This window comes from Copadichromis virginalis, linkage group LG4 (genome assembly GCF_057382275.1).
Source record: "Copadichromis virginalis isolate Kocher_CV1m ecotype Utaka linkage group LG4, C_Virginalis_male_GT1.1, whole genome shotgun sequence".
Taxonomy (NCBI): Eukaryota; Metazoa; Chordata; class Actinopteri; order Cichliformes; family Cichlidae; genus Copadichromis; species Copadichromis virginalis.
Window position 1 is genome coordinate 36,802,020 of NC_140621.1, and position 19,641 is coordinate 36,821,660.

Genomic DNA, 19,641 nt, shown 5'->3' on the forward strand with positions numbered 1-19,641 from the left:
CACGGTTCGATATTTTTTCGATACAAAAAAATGTTCATGCCTTTTTAATTTGTCATTTATTAAAATTATAAATATATATTTTAACTCAAGTACAGTTTTTAAATTTAATGTTGCTGAAACAACAAAATAATAATAATAATAAAAAAATCTATCTGATGGAGAAATCCCTCATCTTTGGAAAAGAAAGTTTATTACAGAGAAATGGCTCTTTCAAAATAAAAGCTATACTATACGCTTCTTCTGGGCTATATTCTCAGCAGCATATTAAACATATCAGGTCCCCATAAGGAGAATCACGTGCTAACGGCTGTCTAAATGACTCGGGTAAAGCATGCGTGCTTGTTGTTTTTGTCTGCTTCCACTTGTCTTTGCACGAGGATGATGTCGGCGTAAATGTGCAGTCATATTCGTTGTGTTCCCACTAGTGCTGTCAGCGTTAATCTCATTAATATGACATTAACGCCATAACCAGTGATGGGAATAACGCCGTTACAAGTAACGTTTTTTTGGCCTGTCCCATTTGGTTCTTTAGCCGTCAGAATTGTTGTCTGAAGACCAACAAGGATACCCAATGGATTTACTTTGCCAAGTGGATCATCACGGCCTTGCCGTATTGGTATTTGATCGACCTCTGTTGTTATTGTTTATAATATTTTATTTTCAGTTGTTACAGATGGGACAGACATGACTAGAGGATAGGAAAGGGAGAAAGAAAGATGAAGGAAAAGAAAAACAGAAAGGAAGAGGGACAGTGAGAAAGGGCACTAAAAAGAGAAAGAAGAGAAAAAAATCTCCTGGATCACCTGTTGAGAGAAAAAGAAGAGAAAACAAGCAAAAAAAACCAGAGCAACATACTAAACACAACACCATCACGTTACTCTAGCTACGTGTAAACTGCAGTAAATACTAAATATTGAATGTTGTTGTGCAGCAAGCAGGACCGACAGCGCACAATGTGCTTTGAGGTAGCAGCCAAGAAAGGTGTAGTTTATGTCTATGAACAGTGAACACCTGTGTGCACACCTGTGTGGATCAGCGCGCTTGTATTCAAAAGGTTTCCCCATGTAATCGTCTGCAAGAGGGTGTAGAGAGCCATAGCCCCGCCCCCAGGGCATGAAGCTGGCATGGAGGAGATCCAGACATGTAGAGGCCCCAGAGTGCGAGAGCCCAAGGAGGAGCACCAGGGGGGCATCCGTGCCACCCTCCTGGGAAGAGCTGAGGAGAGCCCCAGACAAGGGGTCACCCAGTAGCCACGGAGCAGAAACCAGAGGGGGCTGCACTGGCGTGCCCGCCAGCTGTGCCAGAGTGAGCCGAGCCGCAGGCCCAGAGGCCGGAGGCCCGAGGGCCCCCTTTGCCCCGGAAGAGGCACCAGGACCCGCCAAGTAGCCACCGGGAGTGTGCTGGTACATACCAACGCACCGACCCCTGAGGGCATCAGTTACCGGCAGGGAGTAAGGTGTTACTAACGGCGTTACTTTTTTCAGTAACGAGTAATCTAACTAATTACTATTCCTGTCGTTACAACGCCGTTACAGTTACTAACAAGTAAATGCGGTCCATTACTATTTTTCAACAAACAGACGGTTGAAGCTCTGTTCAGCTTACCACATCTTATATCAGTTGAACGGATTAGCTGACTACGTAAGTAATCTGGACGCTACAGCTGTTAAGAGATATACTCTAAAGCACTTCTTCAGTAGAGACTCAGAGAAGAGAAACACACAGAACTTCTTGCTAGCAAGGGCAGTCTCCAGAACTGGGACTCGCACTGAGAAACTGCCCCGGTCTTTATTTATACTTCAGTGGGTGCTTGTGTGTGTGTGTGTGTGTGTGTGTGTGTGTGTGTGTGTGTGTGTGTGTGTGAGACCCCATAAACGACTTCATCTAAACAAAAAGCACTTAGACTAGAACAGATATAGCTACGTTAATCCTACCGTAAAACAATAAGACAAGGTACGACCTCTCCCATACTCCTAGGATGTGGGGGTGAAGCCAGAACACCCTGGAATGTCACAGACCTCCTAGGATGAGACATTCTTTCAATATGCCACCAACTATATACTTCTAAACACAAATGATTACATGCAGTATTCTACCATATGCAAACTTACACCATTAAAAGATTATACTGACTACTAAGTACAATTTTCCTATTGACAACAGCCCACTCACATCCTGGGTCATTTCACCTGAGGAAATCACATGATAGGGTGGGGCAAGGTCTCACAACCTCGGCTGGTAGTGACCCACACCTGTTTTCACACCTTGGCTCATGTGATTAGATAGATTCATTCATTTATTTGTTCATTTCAGGCACAACAGAAATACATATATTGAACATAAAGTGCACAAAACAAAAACAAAAATTACCTGAAAAGGAGTGGGACGAAGAAAACTTATTAAATCCCACCCCTATACTCACTGATCAATAGTGGGTCAGTGACCCCCTTAGTGACTCTGCATCATTTGCTCTTAGAACTGAAGAAGCTTCTTGGATGAAACACCTTCAAGAAACTTAAAGTCCAGACCTTTTTTTACCAAGCTCCTCATATCACCATGAACCTTCAGCAGACCTACTGATCTCTAATCTAGCACATGACCTATACCAGCTTTAGTTACCATGGAGATGAGAACCGATGAGTTAAGCTGGAATGTACTCTGCTTAATACAGAGGTCAGGTGTTTGCAGGTGGCAGGAAGTCACTGAAGCATGATTTCTGCCCTCTCAGCCACACAGCATCGATTTGTAACCTTTGTTTGATTTTAACAAGTTTTCTGCATTCTCCTGATCCACACACCCTCTCACACACACAGAATAAACTGAAACAGTCAGTGACAAGTGTGAGAACATGAGTGATCAAACGTCAGTGTGAATGAGTCCTCAGAGAGCGAGAACCATCTGGAGCCTCTGTGTGTGTGAGCACTAAGGGGGCAGATCCCTTTGAGGTCCAGGTGGGAAGCTGGTCCATTTGCTGTGGGCAGCGTTTCCCTGGGGTCCTCACAAAGGCACAAAGAACAACGTGTGTGTGTCTATAAGTCCATATGTAATGTCATGTGGTCTGCTTTGTGTGTGTGTGTGTGTGTGTGTGTGTGTGATAGAGAAAGAGAGAGAGAGAGAGGAGAGAGCATCTCCCACTGAGACAATCTGTCACCCATTTCCTGCTCTCCTGTGATTGGCCAGAAGAGCTGGCTGCTGGTCAATCACAGACCGTAATTAACAAGCAAGGTGTGCGTGTGTGTTTACAGTGCAACGAGGCTGAGCATGAAAGGAAAGTTGCATAACTGTTCATTATTATTACGGCACAAACACATAGTTGTTTTGATTACACGTTTGGCATAATTTTTAATCATCTAAATGAAAACAACATGTTGCTATGGAAACATGCACACAGAGAAAGGATGTGATTGTAAACTGATTATTGGATAGATTTTGTAAAGGGCATGACCCCCGTTACACCTCAGCATCTCATGTGAAAGCTGCGACTCTGAACAGAAACATAACCTAAACTAACCTCGTATTGTGGCGATACGGTCTCTCAATCACACCACCACACAGTACTGACCCACACATACAGTTCTTACACACACACTGGACTTTCTGGACTTTGGTTTTGCACAACACTGGTCACTATATTCTTCATTTCCGGTTAATACTTGTACAGCTGCTGTTATTGTGTATATATTTATTTATATTTAGATTTCTTCATACATTCTTATATAGTTCTATATTGTGTATTTTGTTGTACAGTTATTTTATTTTCAACTTTAATTTATATATTTTATCTTATTCTTCCCAGTTAAATTTACCCTTCATTCTAATTTGTGTTGTACAGTTATTTCATTTTTAACCTTAATTTCTATTTTATTCCTTCCTAGTTAAATTTACCCTTTTTAATTTTTCATATTTATTTCCTATCTTATTCATAGCCTTTTCCTTTTTTGTTTTCTTTAGGTCACGAGCAGTTGTCCAAGCATTTCACTACATATCGTACTGTGTATGACTGTGTACGTGACAAATAAAAATTTGAATTTGAATTGGGTTATCTCAATTGTTCAGTTGTTCTCCTGACTGAAGTTTGGTCCGTGTACAGCGTCCTGCCATGCAATTGCATTTGTTCCTAACCCATCCAAACTTCAGTAACCCTACAAACGTCACTGCTGTTTAGTTTTCTGTCTTCATTTCATCTTAAATCCCTCACTCAGAACATGGTATTGTATATTATTTAATCTTAAAAAAATTTTTGGAGACCTCCCACATACCACTAGAGGGAGCCCACATACCACCAGTGGTATGCATACCACAGTTTGAGAACTACTGCTACAGAGGTCTTAGAGAACATGAGCTCCTTCACCAGCTCCAGATAAAAACCTTCACCAACCAGGTGGGAATTATTTTTTTATAGGTCAAGACTATAGGATCCAAGGAGAGATCAAAGGTCAAAGACATGACCTCAGATATGCTGTGGTCGAGTCTCAGGGAGCTGTTTATGAAGAATGTTTACTAGTTGATGGATTGGCTGATTGATTTCATTCCAGCACATATTGAAGAAATATCCCATTTACACATATTAGAACATGATACTTGTGCTGGTGGATTATGGGAGGGTGGGGCCTTTGCTGGGTCACCTGACTGTGGGTGGGACTTCTTTGAAGCTCTTTCCTCCTTTGTTTCACTGATTAAGATAAACCTTCAGCTTTGTACCTTCATCTAGAGGAGCAGGAAAAATGTGAGCTCAGTGGGCGGGGCCTTTTCTCCATGACCTTTGAACCTGTTCTAGTTTTACTCTTTCAGACATTTTCATGATGGGGGGAGACTGAGCTCAGAATTTTATAATAAAGATGAAAACATGAAACTGTTGAACTGCTTGGTTGTTTCTGGAGTCATGGGTCAGATCTGACAGGTTGTCCTTTCTCGCTCTACTTCCTGTTTCAGAGGAAGAGTAAAGTTCACTATCAGGTGGCTGTCATCATCAACTATTTGGGCCACTGCATCTCTCTGGGAGCGCTGCTGCTTGCCTTCACGCTTTTCATGAGGCTCAGGTAATGCACCTGTTTGTCTGTGTGTACACCTGTCTGAAGACATGTCGCACGCTTGCTGTGAGGACAGCTGAAGGGTTAAGCTTCAGTTCCTGGTTCAGGTTAAAGGATCAGTTATGCGCATCCTCACAAAGAAAGGAGCACAGGTCCAGCCCCCTTGTGGACGGTGAGGGTAATGCAGGTGACTGTACCATGAAGAAGATTAAACAAACCCATGATATCCTTCCATCATCTGGACTCACCTTTACAATGGCGCTCACACAAAGCTAGTTATCAACTCACTAATCCTGCACATTCACATGGAGGGCATCTGACCAATCACAAAGGGGCATTTCGTGGGTCACATGACTCTTCTTCCACAGAAAATAATCTCTGTGAGCGCAACCTGATGTTACAACATGGTGATAAAAAAAATCTCTAAAGAACAGCGAAGTATGCAAATAAAATGCAACATTGTAGTAAAAAGGGTGAGATACGTGCCACAGAAAATTCTTAATCAATTTAGTGCACGCAAACATTTGAATTCCAGGTGATAGTTTATTACTGAGCACGCTCAGTGCTGCTGTTTGTTTCCAAGGTGATGGCTGGAACCACTGAAACATTGTAGCTTCCTGTCCCACAGCCCGATGAAGGAGGCGTGGAAATCAGATCAGAGTGAATGAATATGATTGGCCGATCAGGTGTTCAGGTGTGTGTTCCATGTTTCCAGCAGAGTGGCGAGACTCAGCATCATGTCTGAATGAAGCAGAACACCACATGCACATCCTGTGACAACACCATTATCGACCATAAATCGACAGTGCGTCTTAAGTATGAATTCTGGTTGTGCTTACTGACCTCAAACCAATTTTATGTGGTACACGGCGCTCAAAAATCTGTCAAGAAATGTTTTAATATGACTTTGGTAAGCTACAAAGCCGCACCGCTTGATGGATTGTCGGAGCATCACGGCTACCATAGTCAGGAGCCTCGTGGAGTGATACGTACTGTGCTTCAACGTAATATTATGGTGTGTGTATAAGGACCTGGCACACCTGGAACACCTAGCTGTTAGGATGCTACATGCTTATGAAGTAGATTTCAGACTTAAGGCTATCAGTCACTTTTTGTTTCGCTTAATGCACCTTATGTATGAAAATAGATCCGTTCATTGATACTGCACCTTATAGTCTGAAAAATATGGAAACTGAGAACATTACCTGCTCTGGACACTTTGAGTTTTTATTGCTGCTGTTCAAGGTTTGAAGCTAGATGTGATGACTGAATTCAGACCTCAGGTCAGCAGGTACAGTGCACTGGTCCTGTTTAAGGATAGGATATTAGAGAGAAAAAAACTGTTGTAAATTTGTTTGCTGACAACAGACAAAAACCTATAGAATAAAAATCAATATGTTTATTATTTACTGATCATCAGGGAAGCACAAAGACAGTGCACTGTAATGAGGGGTTTTCCAGGAATGATGATGCTATTTTCTGGCGATCTGATTGGTCTATAGGTGGCGATGTCATACCAATTGATCTGTAATCTGGAACCTAAGCAGGTCTAGAGAAGGTTGGAGTCACAGCACATGTTACCATGGCAGTTTTTCCCAGTAAGTAATAAACTACCTACAGAAAGCCCAGGTTAACCCTGAAGTTATCTGGATAAGCCAAAACCCAGCTTATCTGTATCTATATATCTATATCTGTAATACAGACCTCTGAAGCTGTGATCCAGTAATTAATTACTAAGTAAAACAAGATCAGAATTAATCTGTGCGAACGAAGATGTATAAATCCTGGCAATCCCTCCTGCACTTAACAGCGTACACTATGTTACTCTGTGTCGGGGGACCCGATCCTTTGGGTGGTCTAATGTTTTGGCGCAGCGTGTTTTGGGGTTTAAAAGCCACAGAGACCCAGTGTTTAGAGAAAATGTGTCTCAGCTGCTCCGATACTCCTGACACGTACGGGATCACTACAGGTTTTCGATTAGGCAGCGGTTGTCCTTCTCTCCTGGAGCTTTCTTTAGGAGCCTTCCCAGCTTTGACAAAAATCCAGCTGGGATAACCACATTTACTCAGGGCCTTCTTGATGTGCTGTCCTTCTGCTTCCCTGGCCGCTGTGTCTGTGGGGATGGTGTTCGCTCTGCGTTAGGCGATATGTAAACCGGCAATCGTCAGTCCAATAATTGTCGATGTAATGTAATAATAATGTGTATGTTTTAGTCCCCATAGGGAAATAGTTCCTCTGCATTTAACCCATTCACCCAGTGAAGCAGTGGGCAGCCACTAATGCAGCGCCCGGGGAGCAGTGTGTAGGGACGGTACCTTGCTCAGGGGTACCTCAGGGTAGCCGTTCAGTGGAGTCGAACCCCCGACCTTCCGATCATGGGGCCACCACTCTACCTACTGAGCTATCCCTGCCCCATCCCTGTGGTGACTTTTTGATGGGCGGAGCAATGTAATCATACATGTTTACAACACAGAAGTTCAAACATGGACGAACTAATTTCCCCCAAGAAATTAGGGCTGTCAGCGTTAATGCGGTCATCACGATTAACGCGATTAAAATTTGTAACGCTCTCAACCCATCTGAAGCGCAGAATGAACAAACTTTGGACAAACTGCCTGGAATACGTTGGCAGAGACATTTCAGGGATTGTAGCTCAGTCCGGTCCTGATAGGTTAGTTGTTAATCGTCTTTGTCATAATGACGGCGCGTTAACGCTGACAGCACTAAAAGAATATTCACATTCACTAACCACTCCCTTGGTAACGATGAGCAATGAGGGATGAGGAAGTGTGATTAGTGCTGCGGTTTGGGGAAGGCCTTGAAGGGGGACTGGCGATGGCTCTCGGGCCGGGCTGAACCCCCTGTACTAACGAGAAATAAAGGGAGGCAAGGAAGAGAGGAGAGGACAGGAGAAGAGAGAAAAAAAGGGGGGGCAGGGTGGGGCATGAAAATGAGATCAGCGTTTCTTCTCTTCACATTGGAGAAGGGAGGCTTTTATAGGCTGAGGCCAGAGGGGGCGTGAAGGAGGAGTGGTCCCGCTCATGAAATTCAGATGATATCTCCACTAAAGTCGCTTATTTTGGATGAAAGAGGTAAACCTAAGGATGTAACCAAAGCAGTGTGCCACTTGTGCAGACGTATAGTGCGAGCAAAGTTCTCAAAGGCGGCTAACTGGCATGAGCATGTACGTGTTCACCATCCGGCTGAGTATCAGCAGCTTCTGCAGCTCTGTCAACAAGCGTTTGGGCGCTCTCTGAGGAGGGGGCTGTTACAACAGCGCTATCATTGTTTTTTCTGTTGACTGGATCTATTATCGCCATCATTCTTAGCAAACGTACTCATGGGCAAATAAACAAATGAATCGCTGATGGGCTCAGCCTTTTGACGATAGTTGATATAGTCATCCTATCGCCCAACCCTACTCTGCATTGTAGCGTCCTGGTGACACCCAGTTTGTGCTCCAGTAGATGATTATTAATAACAAAGTGATTCTGTTCCCATTCAGACCGCGCAATATCACCCAACAGTTTTTCATCACGTTCGTTTCATCTCCCCGTCATATGCTACTACTCTCTTTTATTCATTGGCACAATACTATGCCACTTTTAGAATCACCTGCACTGATAGCTAAGCTGTTTATTTTTCAGGATATAGTTATATTGTTACTTCATTAGAGTTATTTAATATTATATTTGCACTACCCTACAGTATATTACTGTATACTAGTATTGTATATATTGTATATCTTATTCCTCCGTTCCTCTGTCTCTCTTGCTGCATTGAGCATGTGTATGACATAAAAATTTCCCTCGGGATAAAGAAAGTTCTTCTTATATTATGATGAGAGTCAAACCTTAAATACTGATCTGTATGTGCAGGTTTACGGTACACATCAGCTTTTAGATGTCCCCCATTACTGATGGAGATCTCACAGTCTAAGAAGGCTAACCTGCCACTTTGATGTGTCGGTCCACTGAGTGAATGTGATCCGTGAAATGCGAAACGTCCTGAGATTTGATTTTCACCCAGGTGTCATCCATATACCTGAACCAATGACTTGTTCCAGAGTAGGATAGCAAAGCCCTCTTTTCCACTTCTTCCATGTACTAGTTGGCCACTTTTGATAGTCCAGGGTCTATCGAGCAGTTTCAGTAGAATGAGCTTGTGAAATGAATGGACCCCACGCAGCCTCAGGTGACAGTTTTGTCATGTTTTGTTTGCACAACACGTCCTTTCTTTTTCCTTAGGTTGGGAAGTTGGCTTTTCAGCTGCTTCTCCACTCCACACTCAGCTCCTCTCTCGAGCCCCAGCATCACTGAAATAGTCTGATTACTGAGTGGCAGCAGCTGTCCTGCCAGCCACCCTGGCACTGCCCCTCCACTGCATCGGAGCCAGATACCACAGCCCTGCCACAGAGCTCTGCAAAAGCCAGGCTGGAAGATAGAGGCACATTATAAGACAGTTGTAAATAACTAGTTTCCTCCACCTGTGTTTGGTGTGCAGCACACCTGCACCGTCGTGTATGCTCCCAGCGTCATGTAGCTTTGACATGATTCAGGTCCTCGCAGACGGGAGAGTTTTTCAACGTTAGAAATGACACCCTCAGGATGTGATTGATGTTCAGACCCTGATCTTCAGCCTGACCTATTAAACTGAACCATTTCAGCCGTTTTCCTTCTCAGCCTCTGATTGGCAAGCTCAGTTTACCTGATGGTCTTTCAGACTTCAGTTTGAACCCCCTGTGGCGAACCTGAACAATGAGCCGAAGCTTGCTGTTCTCGGCCATCGCCCTTCCTCCACTATGTCTACACTTCACGTTGGTGCTTCAGACCCTTCTTCGTCTTCTCTTCTGCATCACACAGGTTGGTTTTGTTTTCATGGGTCCACCGTTCCAGAGCTTGCTGCCTGGTCTACTTTGTCAAGTTTGATTTTTCTGTTCCTGAGCCTGATTGATGCTTTGAAGCTTCTGGATTTTCTCTGTGATTCTTAACTTGGTGAACAGCTGGGAAACACGGCATCTTCCTCCAGGAGAGTCTTCCTCACTTGACTGAATGTTGTCCTTGACAAACTGCTCAGCATTCTCGCTGATATGCTCGTTTCTTCAGCCCAATGATGACCTCCTTCACACAGCTCCTCTCCTCTTTGAAGCCGGTCACGATTTCTGATGAACGAAATGCTAATTTAACACTTGACTCTAAATTAGTCCTGAGAGTAATGAGAAAGCAGGCTGACTTGGACTCGCAAGTGCTTATTGGCTGATAGTCCTTTATTTATCAAAATGATGTGAATGAAAACAAGCTTTAAAACAAACTGAAAGCTCTCCAATTAAAACATGAGAGGGTGATGCAGGGATGGTGATTGCTGTTAAATATTCCGTCATAATGTTTAAATAAAACAAATTGAAGCCTGTTAAAATGTAATGTACTAAAACCACCAGAAGGTGGCAGCAATGATCTGAAAGGTGTTTCCTGATGCTGCTCTGAAAAAGTCTGATGTTGTGAGATTAGCTGCTCACAAACAGGACAAATGCACAAACACAAAGGTGACCAAAAAGGCGAACATGATGAAATCCAGTTTAAACGACTGAGCGCAGCAGGAACAAGCTGCGGAAAGTTCAGTCCTGAAAAGCTCACCTGACTGTATAGTGTGGAGGTGTTTAAGGAGGAGGCAATCAGTTCAAGTCTGTGTGTTTCAGGAGCATTCGCTGTTTGAGAAACATCATCCACTGGAACCTGATCTCCGCCTTCATCCTGAGGAACGCCACCTGGTTCATCGTCCAGCTAACAATGAATCCCGCTGTTACCGAGAAAAACCAGGTGCTCACGCACTCACACGCACAGACACATACTGACAAACACACTGATGCTGACCGTGACGCTGACTCTGGCCTCTGCAGGTGTGGTGCAGGCTGGTGACGGCAGGTTATAACTACTTCCATGTGACCAACTTCTTCTGGATGTTTGGTGAAGGCTGTTACCTCCACACTGCCGTCGTTCTCACCTACTCAACCGATAAACTCAGGAAGTGGATGTTCATCTGCATCGGGTGGGGTCAGTCCATCTGTCCCCCTTTCTGTCTGTCTACCTGTCCTTCTGTCCCTCTCTCTGCTCACCCGTCTCTCTCTCTGTCTGTCTGCAGGTATTCCATTCCCCATCATCGTGGCGTGGGCTTTTGGGAAGCTGTACTACGACAATGAGAAGTAGGTCATGTGACCAGATAAGACTTCTGCTAAATATAATGTGTTGCAATATTGAACGTGAGGAGTCATGTGACTGTGTTTTGATTGACAGGTGCTGGTTTGGAAAGAGGGCGGGAGTTTATACAGACTACATTTACCAAGGCCCCATGATCCTGGTCCTGCTGGTAGGAGCACAGCCAGTCCACCTTAAAAACACTACAGTCCTCCTTAAACACAGCCAGTCCATCTTAAATTCTGTCAGAGACTGATGCTGATGTTTTGGAGATTCCTTTGACCAGCAAGTGGTGCCGAAGCCTCCATCAGACAGTAGAAACCAGTAAAATCCCATAAAGTCTATAAATATCAGATTTGTTACAGACAGCTGAGAGGATGATTTATCGAGAGAGGAAGAGGAGTGAGATGGTCTGGTTTAACGTGAGAAGACACGTCAGCTGACAAGCTGTCATGTGATGTGGTCTCTGAAACCTGCTAACCTGATCAGACTCAGAGATGTACACACACTGTGAAGTCACATGTGTGTGAGAAACACCTGCACAGGTAACTTGGCTCATAGTCCAGCTGTGTATAAACCTGGAAGTCTTCTTCTCCTCAGATTAACTTCGTCTTCCTGTTCAACATCGTCCGGATCCTGATGACCAAACTCAGGGCATCAACAACCTCAGAAACCATTCAATACAGGTAGAAACACACCTGTAAATAGGAAGAGCATGACAGCTGAGCTGGGTTTGTGATTGATTGATCAGAAATAAGTCATTGGTTTGGTCTTACAGACAGATGAGAGCAGGTGTGATGTACAGGTGATAGTTAGCTGTCGCCTCACCTTTGCATGTCTCTTTGGAGGTCATCAAACACTCACACTGGCCGTGTCTTTACGGTCTGTCTTCACTGATGTTTATGCAGCTCCTCACATAAACCAGCTTATTTTCCCCTCTTGCTGCATGAGCCTGTTTGCTGAAGGTAAAGAATGCCTGTGTGGGTTAATGTGCTTCTCTGGTGCTGCAGGAAGGCGGTGAAGGCGACGCTGGTGCTGCTGCCTCTGTTAGGAATCACCTACATGCTTTTCTTTGTGAACCCCGGAGGAGAGGACGAGGTCGCTCGGATCGTCTTCATCTACTTCAACTCCATCCTTGAGTCCTTCCAGGTTCAGACTGCCACCCACACCAGAGGGAGCCTAACACAGTTTAATCGATTATCAGAGAGCCTCGGTGTGGTCACTGAGCACTAATACATGAGCTGTTGCTGTCAGACCAGGTTCAGCTTACTAAATCCAGTTTACTATGCTGGTCTCAGTCCAAGACTAAATTGGCCGAGCTTTCTTAGCTCAGTTTACACAGACTGATCTAAAAAGAATCATAAACCTTTAGCTTAGCTATTAGCCAGAACGTTGATGGACACATCCTTTGATGATGTCACTTCTAGGCTGGACTCTTGTAGCTCCTCCGCCCATCAGTCGCTGTTGGCTAACTTGTCGACTCTCTGTGTCCCTGCAGGGCTTTTTCGTCTCTGTGTTTTACTGCTTCCTGAATAGCGAGGTTTGTCATGTTAATCAGGATTCCTCTTGGTTTCACATCATGTATGAATCGTATTTACATGACCGTTCTGATGTCTCTGTTTACCCGTTTACATATCTAGGTGCGCTCCGCGGTCAGGAAGCGTTGGATTCGTTGGCAGGACCGTCACTCCATCCGGAGCCGTGTCATACGTGCCACGTCACTGCCCACCTCACCGAGCAGAGTGTCCTTCCACAGCATCAAACAGTCCTCAAACCTCTGACAGACCTGAACTCACCCAATGGCGGTCTGAGATGTGATTCTCGTTGGCCAATCTGAGCTCTTATGATTCATGAGGACCAGACAGTTAGGGGGGGGGGGCCCTCTGTGTGGCCCCGCCTCTCTTCACCCTCACTAGACTCTCTGTCTCTGGACTCAACCAATCAGCTGCTTCATATGTTGCACTGAGCAGTAGGGATGGGTATTGATAAGATTTTCACGATTCCGATTCCATTTTCGATTCTGTTTAACGATTCGATTCTTTATCGATTCTTTTTAAAAAAGGAGAACACTAAGGTCAACTAGCTTAGAACTTTGTTTTATATCTTCTCTTTGAACAAGATAGAAATTTAGGAGTAACATGGCCTTACAAACCCAACAGTGAGATCTTAGATCCAGCCTACGGCTCTTCAATGGGGTGTCACAGGGTCCCCAGGAAAAAAATTGTAAATGTAAAATAATAAAATAAATATTCTTCTGTAGCAATAACAAAGTGTAACATAAATTATTCTGTAGCAATTACACAAGAATATCCAGTAATGTCCCTGCCTACAATTAAACACATTCACTTACCGAAAATCATCTGCTGTGGCAAACGGCTGCAAGCCTTTGACCACAAACTGAGTCACTGCTCGGTGACATTCGTCTATCCTGGCCTGAAAGGAGACGCTGCCGCTAGACTGCAGCGAGAGCTGCCAGCATCTGAGCCAGACTCTGTCTCTCTCATCATGGTCACTAAATGCACAGTAATGGCAGGTTTTGTAATAAGGCAGATCGCGCTAACATAATATGCACTGTTAGTTGATTATTTACCTGCCGCATTAACGGGAGAGGACGTGCAAACGTTACCGCTGCTGCTGGGTTGAGATTCACGAGTCCGGAGCGGAATTAAAAACACGACATTCATTTAAGGTCATCGTGTGTTTTGTGAGCAAATGCTTTTGCATGTTCGTAGTGTTTCATCCCTTAAATGAAATATCTACTTTGCAAATATTGCAAGTTGCCCTGTTGTCATCCGTTCTCGTAAAGTATAATCAAACTTTTGAGCGTTTAAGCTGCCGTGTTTCCTGCCAGGTAAATGACGCTCCGCAACGTGGTGACGTCATTCGGGGCAACTGGAATCAATAAGGGAATCGTTTGCAAAAATGGCAAACAATTCCAAGGAACTGAAACAGGGGGAACCGGTTCTCAACAAGAACCGGGTTTCGATACCCATCCCTACTGAGCAGCCAGACTGCATTTTATAATCGGTTTAGTGGTTTATTGATCAGTGTTTTATTTATCAGCTATTACTGTATGTATTACTGATCACCAGCTTTCTGCTCTTCACACACACGCACACTGATCATCACAGATTCAGAGGTGTGTGGTGAGAAACCTAACCCTAACTTAGACTGTCTGATAACCCTGACCCAGTACTCACTCTTTACTGCCTGGACGTCAGCTTCCTGCTCTACTTCCTCTGGTGAACATTTATTCAGATTAAATCTTCGGGCAAGTGGATTAAGGATTTGTACCATTTCCACCAGTGGCAGGAAAGTAAAGCTGGATTATCAGCAGGTTTTATTTTGCATCAGATGGAGTCTTTATAGCCACAAGAACGTCTGCTTGATGTTTGGTGTGAGTGCTCCGCCACAGAGACACTGCTGAAGACACACAGCAGCAGATCCAGGAGTGTGTGTGTGTGTGCACGTGTGTGTACGTGTGTTTGTGCATGCAGTTTAATAAATTAACCCAAGCTTAACTTGCTGTGAAAGGGGCGGAGTTTACATCATGTGACCAATCAGAAACATGGACAGATCAGCAAACTGATCTCTGTTTATTTCCTTCATGAACAAATGGAAAATAGGCCGTTTATACAATGATTTCCACCTGCAATCCCTGGCCAGGTAAAAATACGTGACACACACAAGTTGACACACAAGCCACCACGGCGAGTGGACTATGGAACGCCAGGACTGCCATAATGAATTAATTAAATACACCATTAAATAATTAATTAAATGTGTCAATAATTAATTAAAATTGGAATTAATTAATTAAATAAATAGTTATGACACATGTAATTAATTAATTATTGACAAGGAGTAACAAGGAGTAACACTAGGCCCAGGCTCTTCCAGCAGCCACTAGGCCCAGGATCCTCCTGCTCCACCAGGCCCAGGATCCTCCAGCAGCCACTGGGCCCAGGCTCCTCTAGCAAGGCACCAAGAAGTAAATCAACAGTGATTTCAACGGGCCATCACAAGGAAATACCAATCTCATCATTTTCAAAATGCCGCCTAAAAAAGCAAACCCAGCAGTTGAAGAGGAGTTGGAGGAGATTAGGAAATCGCTTAATTTCATGTCTGATGAACTGAGCAAAGTGGCTAAACAACAAGGTATGCTACATGACCTAATGGATGAAATAAAACAACTAAAAAACCTCATAAAGGACAAGGACAAGAAAATAGACGACTTGGAATGGCGAATCGAGGACCTTGAACAATACACAAGAATGGATGATTTAGTCATAAGTGGACTGGAGACGCAACACCAAACCTACGCCAGAGTAACAGCTGGTGGAGGTAAAGACGGTGAAGATGCCCCGGTAGAGGAGCTGCAAACGCTTGAACAGCAAGTGATAAAATTCCTTCAAACGAAGAATGTAAGCAGAGACATCATATTGCAGCATGCCACACGCTCCCCAGAAAAGACAGTAAAACAAATCCATTAATCATTCTTCGGTTTGTGAGTCGCAAAACAAAGATTGAGTTACTGAAACAGGGTAAGAAGCTAAAAGGGACTGGTGTGTATTTAAATGAACATTTAACGAAAAAGACTGCTGAAATTGCAAGACAGGCACGCAGCCTGAGAAAACAAAATAAGATACAAGCGACATGGACGATGAACTGCAACGTAATGATAAGACTAAATGGCAATCCCAAAGAAGCGAAAGTTGTGATGATAAGAGAACTCAAAGACTTAGAGCAATATAAATAATCAGGAATCTGCTATGGAATCTATTGGAAAAGTGACGATTGGATAATGAACAATGGGTATGGAAAGTGTTTCTGGCCTTACGGCTCAAAAACAATGGAAACAACAACAACAAAAACAAAAACACATAAATGACAAGTTTGGACACAGATTATAGGTTTCCATTCAGAGATATTGAAGAGAAAGAATTTGATTATGAAAAGGACTGTCAAGGTGGTTAATTTGCCACACTCTGAGAAAACGAACTTCAAAACGTTTAACTATGCAGAGCACAACATGCATGACCCTGAAAGTAACATTGACCCAGATACCCACTTCTACAATAACACCAATAATACTTGTGAGTACTATACGGGCGTTAAGAAGGTGGTCGTCCAGGTGAGATCCTCGGAGATGTGGACTCCCAGGAACTTGAAGCTGCTCACACGCTCCACAGCCGTCCCCTTAATGTGGGCTAAGCTAAAGCTAACACCACACCGGCTGCCTTTACCCAGTATTTTTCTCGCCAATGTCCGTTCTCTGGCAAACAAAATGGATGAGATACGGCTCTCCATCACTAACAACAGACGGATTATGGACTCAAATGTCATGTTTTTCACCGAAACATGGCTGAACAACAGCTGCCCGGACAATGCTATCGAGTTAGCAGGACGCCACACACACCGAGCCGACAGGCTAGCAGATGACTCCGGCAAGACCAGAGGTGGAGGTTTGTGCATTTATATTAACAATGCTTGGTGCATGAACTCCACTACTACTGAGAGTCACTGCTCACCTAATGCGGAGTTTTTAATGGTCAAATGCAGACCTTATTATCTCCCCAGAGAATTCACTTCGATCATACTCACTGCCGTGTATATACCCCCCGACGCTAATGCTAGGTTGGCCATGAAAGAACTTTCTGCAGCCATTAACAAACACCAGAATAAACACCCCGAGGCTGCTTTTATTGTTGCTGGCGACTTCAACCACACCAACTTAAAGACAGTCCTCCCCAGATTCCACCAACATGTCTCCTGCCACACCAGAGGAGACAAGACTTTAGACCATGTGTATTCCAACCTGGCTGGAGCCTACAAAGCCACACCCCTCCCCCACATTGGACAATCGGACCATCTCTCCCTGTTCCTCACACCTCGGTATTCACCACTCATCCAACGTGTGAAACCTGCTGTGAGGACAATTAAAGTGTGGCCAGAGGGGACAGACGCAGTGCTCCAGGACAGATTTAAAAACACAGACTGGAATATGTTCACCCACACAGACCTGGACCAGTACGCCTCATCTGTACTGGATTACATCTCCAAAACCACAGACAGTGTCACCACCCAGAAACGGATCACCATGTACCCCAACCAGAAGCCTTGGATGAACCGGGATGTTCGTCTCCTCCTGAAGGCCCGCAACACTGCCTTTAGGTCAGGAGATGCACACGCCTACAGTACAGCCAGGGCTAATCTAAAGAAGGGCATCAAAAAAGCCAAACACCATTACAAAAAGAAGGTAGAAGAACACTTCTCCAACTCCAACCCCCGACGCATGTGGCAAGGACTCCAGACCATCACAGACTACAGGACCACCAAACCCTCCCCCGCATCCTCTGATGTCTCCTTCCTCAACGAGCTCAACAACTTTTATGCTCGTTTTGAGCGAGGGAACCCCACAACCACAACCAAAGCAGACATGACGCCAGACCACCAACCTATGACTCTCTCCCCCACCGATGTAGGAGCGGTGCTGAGCAGGATCAATGTCCACAAGGCTGCAGGCCCTGATGGCATCCCCGGGCGTGTTCTCAGAGCGTGTTCTGGGGAGCTTGCAGGAGTGCTCACAGACATATTCAATCTGTCCTTGGCCCACGCTGTGGTACCGGCCTGCTTCAAATCCACCTCCATCGTCCCGATACCCAAAAACTCCAACCCATCTTGCCTCAATGATTACCGCCCAGTAGCACTCACCCCCATCATCACTAAGTGCTGGTCAAGAAGCTGGTCAAGAAGGCTCACCAGCGCCTCTTCTTCTTGAGGACTCTGAGGAAGAACCACCTGTCCTCAGACATCCTGGTGAACTTCTATCGCTGCACCATCGAGAGCATCCTGACCAACTGTATAACAGTCTGGTACGGGAACTGCTCTGCCTCGGACCGGAAGGCGTTGCAGAGGGTCGTGAAAACTGCCCAGCGCATCGCCGGAGCACCACTTCCTGCCATAAAAGACATCTACAGGAAGCGGTGTCTGAAAAGGGCTGGGAAAATCATCAAAGACCCCAGTCACCCATCACATGGACTCTTCACCCTCCTGCCCTCTGGGAGGCGCTACAGGAGCCTCCGGACTAAGACCACCAGGTACCGGAACAGCTTCTTCCCCACAGCTGTCAGACTCCTGAACTCTGCCTCCTGACATCTGACCCACGTTAAACTCATGGACTGAACATACACACACCCACAATGGACAACTGTACCCTCAAACACAATAATAACATGGAGTGAACCACCACTCACAACCACTAGCACTTTATATAGCCTCTGTAGAAACTATCTACACCCTCACTTATCTTAACTGCACTACTGTATAGCTCCGTGTAAATAATCATTCTGTACATTCAATAATCTTTAATCCTACAACTGTTTACAACTTGCATAGTTCCCATTTCTGTATAGCTGTATATCCCAGATTCTGTAAAGTTATTTATTTCATATTCTGTATAGTTTTTCATATTTATATCCTGTTCATATCCTGTACATAGCTTGTACTCACTACAGCCTGTACATACTTATAGTTATAGAATATTCACAACATACTTCATACCGTGTACATTATAACATACCATAATAGACCCATTTCTGTAATATACTCACATATCTATATTATTGCTAATATATATTGTAATATATCTATATCACTAAAGCACTTCTGGATGGATGCAAACTGCATTTCGTTGCCCTGTACCTGTGCATGTGCAATGACAATAAAGTTGAATTCTATTCTATTCTATTCTATTCTATTCTATACAGATGACCAATTCAATGTGAATATTAAAATGGCAAATGCATTGTCGGTCATACATTTCAATAGTAGAAGCCTGTATAAAAATTTTCTAAAATTACAGAATGTTTAAGTAAGTTAAAAAAGTTTAATATAATTGCAATATCAGAAACATGGCTCGATAATGAGAAAGTTAGTGAAATGGGACTGGAAGGATATGAATTATTTACAATGAACAGGGTGAATAAAAAAGGAGGTGGTGTTGCTTTATATGTAGATAAAGTTTTGAAATGTAGTCTGATTGAATGTATGTCAAGCACCATAGATAACATATTGGAATGTGTCACTATTGAAATCCATGTTGAAAAAGCTAACAATATAATTATAAGTTGCATCTATAGGACACCAGGTTCATGCCTTGAGATATTCAATGAAAAACTTGCTGCTATGTTTAGCAACCTAAATGATAAAAAAGTGCAAATAATTTGTGGTGATTTTAATATAGATTTGCTAAACCCAAATGGACATCAGAAAACAACAGATTTCATCAATACAATGTATAGTAACTCCCTTTCCCCTGTAATTATAAAACCAAGTAGAATAACAATTGATACAGCTACATTGATAGATAATATATTCACAAATAAAATTGACCATGAAATAGTAGGTGGACTTCTTAT

The 19,641-nt window shown here is 43.9% G+C and overlaps 1 protein-coding gene across 1 annotated transcript in view; it reads left to right on the forward strand.

The window, feature by feature from the left end:
- The window catches only part of crhr1 (corticotropin releasing hormone receptor 1), a 31,327-nt gene extending 14,250 nt beyond the window's left edge, over nucleotides 1-17,077 (forward strand). Inside the window, exons 6-14 of the mRNA XM_085455291.1 lie at nucleotides 4,933-5,039; nucleotides 10,726-10,846; nucleotides 10,927-11,080; nucleotides 11,169-11,229; nucleotides 11,321-11,393; nucleotides 11,822-11,907; nucleotides 12,232-12,370; nucleotides 12,720-12,761; nucleotides 12,862-17,077. Coding sequence (XP_085311417.1) covers nucleotides 4,933-5,039; nucleotides 10,726-10,846; nucleotides 10,927-11,080; nucleotides 11,169-11,229; nucleotides 11,321-11,393; nucleotides 11,822-11,907; nucleotides 12,232-12,370; nucleotides 12,720-12,761; nucleotides 12,862-13,002 — 924 coding nt within the window. The 3' untranslated portion in view covers nucleotides 13,003-17,077. The remainder of the gene's footprint in view (nucleotides 1-4,932; nucleotides 5,040-10,725; nucleotides 10,847-10,926; nucleotides 11,081-11,168; nucleotides 11,230-11,320; nucleotides 11,394-11,821; nucleotides 11,908-12,231; nucleotides 12,371-12,719; nucleotides 12,762-12,861) is intronic.
- Nucleotides 17,078-19,641: the final 2,564 nt, after the last annotated feature.